This window comes from Aplidium turbinatum, chromosome 11, assembly GCF_918807975.1.
Source record: "Aplidium turbinatum chromosome 11, kaAplTurb1.1, whole genome shotgun sequence".
Taxonomy (NCBI): domain Eukaryota; kingdom Metazoa; phylum Chordata; class Ascidiacea; order Aplousobranchia; family Polyclinidae; genus Aplidium; species Aplidium turbinatum.
Window position 1 is genome coordinate 1,975,895 of NC_137482.1, and position 9,630 is coordinate 1,985,524.

Consider the following 9,630-nt stretch of genomic DNA (forward strand, 5'->3'; position numbering starts at 1 on the left):
TGGCCTAGTTAAGATCAGTTTACGAGAATTAATTTCCATTAGGCTGACAAATTATTGGTCAATAATTCAGTAGTAAACATAAATCCACAATTCACGACACAAATCAATCAATCATACAATTCAGAATAATGAACGTACCGGTAGTATGACCGGATCAGTAATGCCAAATGATGCACTTGTACGCGAAGGATTCTATAGTGATTGACTCTGCAATATTTAAGTTTGAAGTATTAGCCTAACAACAATTTACGCACATCAGAGATACGTTACGTTTGTTTACGGTAGACAGTCAACATTCAGTTATACAAAACATTATTACATCACAAGTACGCTCACCAGTAAGTTGAACTTTGAGAGATAGCAAGCTGCAAATATGGAATTCAGCCTACACGCAAATAAGTATTACCATAGCAGTTGTCAAACTTAAGTCCTGTAGAAATACATAACAGAGAAGCAGCTAACAAAGCATAAACATCAATCAATCAACTTTCAGTCACAAACTACAGTAACTAACAAGTTCGGCTAGCTGGCAAACTAGCAGCAAAAACGAAAACGTCTCGAAAGTTCCATAGACAATCTCGTGGTGAGTGTTGCCATTTGCAAAGAGCGATAACAATGAAGGGGAAACGACGCTAGGTGGCGAATACACAAATTAACGGGAGTAATGCGGTAAAACGAAAGGCAGGCCTATCAAGGACCTGTTGAAAATCTAACACTCCCGGGCCAAAGAAGGGCCAAACTGGCTCGTTCTTTTCATGAATAAAAGTTTTTCAACAGTCTATTGTCATGTAACAGTTCAGTCTCTTCCTCATCGCTCTGATCTTCCAGCAAAATCTCAACGGTGTCTATTGGTGTCTCATCTTCATCTGGATCATCTTCTTCTCTTTGGACAATTACACAAAGTTTGGATATTGGTCTCTTCAGAGATCCGGTTGCAGTCTTCACTTCTACGGAACGAACAACGCCGTGACGATCAGGAAATGTTTCAATTACTCTGCCTAGTGGCCATCGTTGTCTGGGAGCAGAGTCATCAATCAAAAGGACGATATCTCCTCTTCGGATATTCTCCTTTCTGTGAAGCCACTTTGCTCTTGACATCACAGATCGTGGGTATTCCTTAACCCACTGCTTCCAAAAGGTGTCTGCCAGAAACTGCACATGGCGGTATCGATCACTTGGTCGGTAGCCATCTCTGTCGCAGCTTAACATTGGCGGTAAATTCGATGAAGAATTCAACTTCAACAAGTGGTTAGGTGTCAGGGGTAAGTCGCCATCAACTTCCAGTTTCACATCGGTGAGTGGTCTTGAATTGACGATGTCTTCTACTTCAAGAAGTAATGTGTGCAATGTGTCATCATCGAGTGGTTGTTTTGGTAAGATGTTCATAAGAATTTGACGTACTGTGCGAATCATTCTCTCCCAGGCTCCACCCATATGGCTGGCTGTTGGGGGATTGAATGACCATTCTATTCCTTGTTGTCGAAGGCTCTGGTGGATCTGGTTCTGATTCCACTCATCGATGGCTTGCTTCAAGATTCTTTCACAACCCACAAAGTTGGTTCCATTGTCAGAGAAGATTTTCTTGATGGGGCCTCTGCGAGCTATGAAACGCCGTAGGGCATTTATGAATGCGCCAGTTGTCAGGTCTGGTGCCACTTCCAAGTGAATGGCTCTAGTTGTGAGACATGTGAAAAGGCAGCCGTATCTCTTAATGTCACTTCGTCTGTTTCGGACATTCAGCGGCCCAAAAAAGTCAACGCCAGTCTGTGAGAATGGTGGCTGTGACATTTGTAACCTTGCTTCTGGCAGTTCTGCCATGAGCTGTTGTCTAGGTTTTGCGGTCCTTCGCCGGCAAGGCAGGCATCTTGCAAGTACCCTTTTAACCGCAACTTTGGCATTAACTATCCAGTATTTTCGGTTAATATTGTTCAGTGTATGGCTTTCACCCATGTGCTTCGATTCGTTGGTATGACAATGTTCAATTATCAAGTCCGTTAAGTGGCGCTCTGGAGCTATGATAGCAGGATGTCGCGTTTCGAACGGTAAGTCGGATCTGTCGATTCTTCCGCCAACACGTAGAACATCTTTCATTAGGACAGGGCTGAGTTTTTCGAGTGGGATCCTCTTGGCTTTGGGCATGTTTGGATGTTTTCCTTTGGATAGAGATTTGATCCAGGCTGGAAAACTCTGACGCTGCTCGTATGTGATTAACTCAATTTCTGCCTCATCAAGTTCTGGCACACTGATTGGTCCTTTCAGTGTAATCTGGGTTTCGTTCTTCATGCGCATCAGTAAGTACGATTTGAATCTCAGGAACCAGGCTACTGATAGTTTCAGTCGGCGCAGAGATGAGAAGTAGGAGATTAGCCTGTTTGTTCCTTGGCTTTCAGTTGTAGAAATGGTAAAGGTTTCGATTTTCCTCTTTGGTTTGTAAGCAGCAAAGATATCTTCAAATTGTGGTTTCTGAGCAGTTTGATTGGGCCATTCTTCTGGAGGTTTCCTCAGAAAATCTGGACCATTGAGCCACATCCCAGAATGCATCAAGGCTTTGGCCGTCATGCCCCTTGATGCTTGGTCAGCAGGGTTCTGCTTCGTGTCACGGACAAGAAAATTTGAAATGTCGGATTCAGCATCGAAATTATCTAAGCCTGTCTCCTTTGGTCGAGTACCTCTAAGCAACCAGCCTAAGGGCGTCCTGACTGCATCAGGTCCTTGCTTCGGGTTAGGTGCAAAGCGGCTTTCAATGCATCGGTGGGCGACAGAATGATCATTTCCGATCAACAGTGTAACTGTACCATGGTCCAGTTGCTTCAAGTCAATGCCTTGGAGGTGCTTGTGCGTTTGCAGATACTCCGGAGAAGGCGCTGGAGTTGGCTTGGTAGGTATCTTGTCAACGACGATCACATCTGTCAGTTCTTGCACTTCGCCGCCAACTACTGGTAGAACTTTCAACGATACAGTTGAAGAATTAAAGGAATATGGTCCACTCGAAGACAGTGTTTGCACCTGGAAGTCACCAGATGGCTCAGGTTTCAGTTCAAGCATCTCTACAAGTTTTTGTTCACAAAAGGTGCGGTTTGAACCAGAATCTAGGAGAGCATAAGTATGTATTACCTTTCCTTCTCCTGTCACACGTACGGGAACGATGTCCAAGTAAGTTGCCGAGTTGCTTGTTCTGGAATGGAAGGTTTCTACAACTTTATTTGTGTTCCTTTCTGATGGTCTTCTTACGGGATCATCTGGCTGGCTATCATTTCTTCTATTAGCAATGGGATTAGGGTGTCGTCTCTGGATTTGTTCTCCAGTTGTGACCAGATACCGATGTAAAAGAGAATGATGTGATGAGCTTCCGCATTCAGTGCATTTACCTCGGCTTCTGCAGTCGGCACGTATGTGATCTGGTCCAAGACAGTTTAAGCACAATTTGTTCTTCCTTACAAATTGCTCCCGTTCAGTGACGGATTGGGCTTTGAACTCTTTGCAGTGTTGTAAATAATGTGTACTATCGCACAGGATACATTGTATGAGTCGCTTGTTGCCAATTCGGAGCTGTCCGGATCGTTCAGTAGGTTTTGTCACTACGTTAAACAGTGAAGCCTTTTGTTTCCCTTTGGTGTCAGGCTTGTTAAGTTTGTCGACATTTGATGAAAAAAGTTTCACGCCATAGATTGAATTGGCAATCCTAGATTCGTTCGTTATGAAGTCAGCAAAATGTTGGAATCCAGCCACTTTTCCAGTGTCGTCATTGATTTTCAGAGCTTCAATTACCCACTTTTCTTTCAGAGACGCTGGCAGCTTATTTGCAAGGCAGGTGATAAACTGCACGGTATCCAAGTTCGAAGCTTCGGTGTTTGAGCTCAATGATGAACAACATCTTTTCAGCAGGACGGACAACTTCTCCAATTGTTCGGGTTCGTGGTGAGAAATTCTGGTAACAGCTCTCAAGCGTTCCTCGCAAGCATGCGCAATAACGTGTGGTTGGCCATACCTCCGTTTTAATTCTTCCCACGCTTCATCATAGCAGTTGTGACCTTCGCTGCTATCGGCAAGGTGCCTTATTTGTTCACAGACTGCATCACAGCAGTGCTGCATGAGGTAAGACATCTTCCTGTCGGGTGTCAACCAATCAGAAATATGGGACTTAAAACGGTGCCAGAAAGCCCAGAAATCGAGTGGGTCACCAAAGAATTTCTTAACATCTGGTTTAGGTAGAAGTCGTTCTGAAAGATCAGGTTGTCGGCTAGTATAATAACAAGGGTAATTTACCTTTTGGTCTGGCATTCTTGCAGATGTTGCAGTTGGTTCTTGTTTGTGCCGCTCATCACCGTGACGCAGAGGTTCCAGGTGTGTGTCTTTGTGAGTGAAGGTTTGCTGTGGCAATCGTACGGGTGTCATTGATCCAATATTGATAACCGAAGAAGAATCATCTTGCCAGAGTGCGGCTTCAGTTTCGGCAGCTTTAATTTGACGCAGGTCTTCAGCTTCGGCTCTCTCACGTTCAAAGCGAGCTTTATCCTGCTCCAACCGAGCTTTATCCTGTTCCAACTGAGCTTTCTCCTGTTCCATGCGAACTAGTTCTTCTTCCTCTCGTCGCCTGGCATCATTCTGTTCTTTTGTCAAACGAGCTAGTTCCAATTTGGCATGTGCTTCGCGTTGACGCAAACTGTACGTTGTACTCGATGACCGAATGCTTCCGGATTTGAAGCGGTGAGAATGGGTACGCAAGGACGAGTGATGTGAACGTAGTGGAGGAGTTTTAGTGTCTGTCCTCTCGCATTCCGTGAACCACTGTTTGGCTCTATCAGCAAATTCTTCTTTACCTTGAATGTAATCCCGTTTGGTTGAAAGACCTCCTGGAATTTGTTCATTGTCAGGGACATCGACACAAAGCGCCATTAAAGAGGCATAATTTTTGTCAATTTCTAACAGGATAGTCTGTACTTCTGTGAGGTTTTCACGTTTGCTCATCAGTTGTTCACCACGCTTGTAGCTGTCTCTCAAAGTATCAGCTGCTTGTTGAATAGCTTCGGCTTTGGAATCCATAGTTGTGTATGCAAATCCGCTTCGTAACAGCATAAGCTAACTTCAGCAAATGAGAGATGTCACGTAACACTGATGGGAACTAGGTAAGTAAACGCAAATTTGATTGTCAGGTTGGTGAAGATCAGCAGTTCGGTTCAATTGACGAAATCAGCTTCAGTTCAAAGATGGTCAAGCTTTAATGTCAAATTTGAAAAACGATGTTGTGTGCGACGCGAACACAACAGGTGCGGTAGTTAATTGCGCCGGTGACGTCACGATTTTCCTAATCCACCCGGCAGGACTGAGCAACTGTTAAAGCACGCCAACTTGAAGAAATCACTCGGTTTCCAATGACTGCTTCGCAGCAATGAAGTTTATACGGTTTTTCTGTCAAGAAATAACACAACATAAGACACTAGTCACAATTCAGCAAGCACAACAGTCGAACTGATAAACGTACCAAATTTGTTGACAAACAGTTCTCAATCCACTGTACGGTACACAAGTTCCACAGGTTGGCCAATGACGCACTGAATAAATAAATTCGCGATGTTACCTTACACAATTATTACGTAGGCTACCGTACCGTACAACCATAACGCTAGGTCAATAATCATTAAAAAACAAAGAAACGTGGCAATTCACTTGGCCTAGTTAAGATCGGTTTACGAGAATTAATTTCCATTAGGCTGACAAATTATTGGTCAATAATTCAGTAGTAAACATAAATCCACAATTCACGACACAAATCAATCAATCATACAATTCAGAATAATGAACGTACCGGTAGTATGACCGGATCAGTAATGCCAAATGATGCACTTGTACGCGAAGGATTCTATAGTGATTGACTCTGCAATATTTAAGTTTGAAGTATTAGCCTAACAACAATTTACGCACATCAGAGATACGTTACGTTTGTTTACGGTAGACAGTCAACATTCAGTTATACAAAACATTATTACATCACAAGTACGCTCACCAGTAAGTTGAACTTTGAGAGATAGCAAGCTGCAAATATGGAATTCAGCCTACACGCAAATAAGTATTACCATAGCAGTTGTCAAACTTAAGTCCTGTAGAAATACATAACAGAGAAGCAGCTAACAAAGCATAAACATCAATCAATCAACTTTCAGTCACAAACTACAGTAACTAACAAGTTCGGCTAGCTGGCAAACTAGCAGCAAAAACGAAAACGTCTCGAAAGTTCCATAGACAATCTCGTGGTGAGTGTTGCCATTTGCAAAGAGCGATAACAATGAAGGGGAAACGACGCTAGGTGGCGAATACACAAATTAACGGGAGTAATGCGGTAAAACGAAAGGCAGGCCTATCAAGGACCTGTTGAAAATCTAACACATACATATATCCAATTGGTCATAGACACTGCATACGGGTTTTAAACTAGATTTCAAGTTCACTTTGCATGCTTAGCAATTTTTATTCAAGCAAACTATATTTTTTCAACATTCACTATTGATGAAAATGGCTGTTTTAATGTCTCAGCATATCGTAGGCTATATGTCGTAGTATCATTGTTCATATCTGTTTTATCTTTTTCTTTCTTTTTAATTGATTTTCAAATTCTCTGCCCCCCTCCCGAAAAAAACTCCTAGATCCGCGCCTGCCTATGTCTGTCAACTATGGTGTAACTATCTTTTATCCGGTAGTAGGCTAATCACTTACGTGTTCAGTTCAGTTTAGCAGGCCATAGCCCCAAGGAAAAGCATTTGTTTTTAGAGCAGCGTAGCCTACTATTCATAATCATGAGAGAAATCAAGAGCTAGCCTATAGCTAATAATTAATCGAAGAATTGCCACTTCGGAATCGACGGCGTGCCTTTAAGTGTCTTGTCCAAGACAAGGCTACATGGTCTTGAGCAATGACGAACCGGCGGCGTATCCAACGTCGAACCACGGCGCCCACCAATCGGCTATGTAGGCTAGTGGTGTTGGATAAAATTATTGTTGCAGAATCTTGTTGTATCTGCACAGCCGGTGCAGCATCATCTCTGCTTCTGCTCATCCTCATTTCAAGCTCTCATTTACAAACAAAACTTATTAGTTTGTAACTTGTATTCTTGTATTAAGTTGTCACTAGTAGGCTATTCCAAACCGTTGATTTATGAACTAATGCGAACGGACTATAAATTAGGCTACTATTAATCTTTGTGTTTGGTAGTCTACATTTTTATGATTTATTTCAATGATGATCATTTTGTGTCTAGGTTAATGCAAAATACAAATAACTAATAGGCCTATAATAGCAGGACAGAGCCCCAGTTTCGACCTCTAAGATTTATCAGTGCAGTAATAGCCAATTTGTTAAATAGCTAACATAGCCTATCTTCAACATTTTTTTACATAAACCTAAAATAATTAACTTATGCAGGCCTATCTAAGTTATTTTGTAAAGTTAGAAAACATTCCATAAACAGCAAAGTAGAGCTTCGGCAAAGAGTCTGCTTGTTAATAAACGTAGCCTAAATATGTTAAATCTGATTGGGTCACTCGGCTGAGTGTGCAGACGGTGCAAACAGCAAAATAGGCCTATTTTACTAGTTTTTAAAATTCGGATTGTATGAAAACGTTTTTCTGCCGCAATAGTTTTTTTTTTTTTTGACGACAGTGCTCATTTTTGATTTTTTGTCATATTTACGATGTCATAACATTATTATCCGATTTATGACGCTATGCAAGAAAAAAAAAAGATCAGTAGCCTAGTAGGCTATACCGGTAGCCTACCGTTTTTAAAGTCTTAGTATGACCTGGAATCGATTTAATACCAACACTACAGACGAAGCCGATAACCAAATAATAACAAGATTTGTAGATTTACTTTAAAACTGTTCGAAAACATTTAAAAGTTGCGGGAACAAGCAGCCCAACTGAAGAAGGCTATAACGAACTTTCGGGTCAGTGAGTTATTTTTATCCATGTTTCCTCTTCCAGTCATTCTGTCTGGAATGTTGTAAATGCACAAAAGCGTTAAACGTTGTAAAAGCTCTCGGCGTAAGTGTCTGTGAGTTTGAAAAAAAAAGTTGAAAATTTTGTTTGTTTGAAACTTTCAACTAGTAGGCCTAACCTACCTCGCAATCGGTTATCACTCGCTGCAAAGCTGCTATAATTTATGCATTGTGACGTCACGCCGTCTTGCGTGACAGCATAACGACCTCGCGTGACAGACAAACACAACAACAAAGGTCTATTGTTGAAATTATACCTTGTTGAGGCAAAGTTTACGGATAGATGGACATACAACAAATGGACTTTACAATCAAAAGCAGCATGGCAGAATTAGGCAAGCACGAAACACAAGTCTTTAAAGTCGTCAATGTTTGAAAAAGTGTTGAGTCATAAAACTCTCGTGGCTTCAAAGTTTATCCGAACTAAGCGCCGTAGAAAGAGAGAAGCCATTAATAAATTTGCGTTCTTCTTATAACTGCCGATACATCCTAAAACTATGTTACCTGTGATGTAAAACTGTAGATTATTTCAATAAATGGTACTAAATGGGAGGCTTGTAGTGCGCTGCTCAAGCGCTTAAACTGAAAGTCGAACCAGCGTGCCTTGAGTTTGCCGGTTTTTCGCCCGCAATATCTGGCATTTACCTAATTGAGCTATAAGGGCGTGCAATTAATCGAAAAATCAAAAATATTACAAATTATAATAGACAAAGCCGGTTGAAAATACTTTATCCTGCCATTTCCTTGTTAACCCATTAGGTAGCGTTAAAGAGTTACCTGAAACATTTTACACAACGCTCAAGTGAATCTTTCATTGTCAGAATATGTTCTCATTTTATCATCTACTCAGTCGCTGAACGTTAGGAAGTAAATACCATCATATTTTGCTAATATAACATGGCTTGTATAATGTAGCCTACCCCCGTTTTATTCTGATGCAATGTTTGCCGCCTTCTGTGAAGGCGCGTTTGCACTGTCATCGTCTGCCTTAGTGATATGTCTAACCAAGACCGGGTGAGACGAAGTCAGTCACCTCTCGCCCATTGACCAGTTAGCAAATATAATTATTATTTTCCTAACGAGGACACAGTGCAAACCGAAAAATGCTTAAATTTATTCAGTTGCCGGTTTCGTTTTATCTTGAATTATATCATTCAACCTGACTACTTTGTTTTTGTTGTCAATCAAATGTTATGACACAGCCTAGAATGACGTCATTCAACCAGATAACCTCTCATGAACTTATCGCTTTTGAAAAAGAATTTAAGATAAATATTTTACCTTAATTTCTTTTTACCTCTGCAGCACCATGTCAATAAAGTACAGGAAAATATAAACGGCTTGGACTAGTAGCGTTGACTGGGGGTTCTTTGGATAGACGAGGGGTTCTTTGGATGGACAGGGAAGGGATTTGAACAGACAGGGGGTTCTTTGATTGGACAGAAGGCTTTGGACGGGCCTGGAGTGGTGAAAGGATGATAGACTCTCGGCCTTAAAAACCTAATAAACAAAGATTAATATCATGACAAACCAACAATTGATGAAAATGACAACCAACATTTTTCATTGTCATATTTTTTTGCAACAGCATCGGTTTATTCAATTTTTAAAATTTCATTTAAATTTCCAATTTTTTATTT

At 41.2% G+C, this 9,630-nt stretch overlaps 1 protein-coding gene across 1 annotated transcript; it reads right to left on the reverse strand.

The window, feature by feature from the left end:
- Positions 1-753: 753 nt before the first annotated feature.
- LOC145779690 (uncharacterized) lies at positions 754-5,043 on the reverse strand. Its single transcript, XM_082591327.1, has one exon. The coding sequence runs from the start codon at positions 5,041-5,043 to the stop codon at positions 754-756; it is 4,290 nt and encodes a 1,429-aa protein (XP_082447453.1).
- Between the last annotated feature and the right edge of the window lie 4,587 nt (positions 5,044-9,630).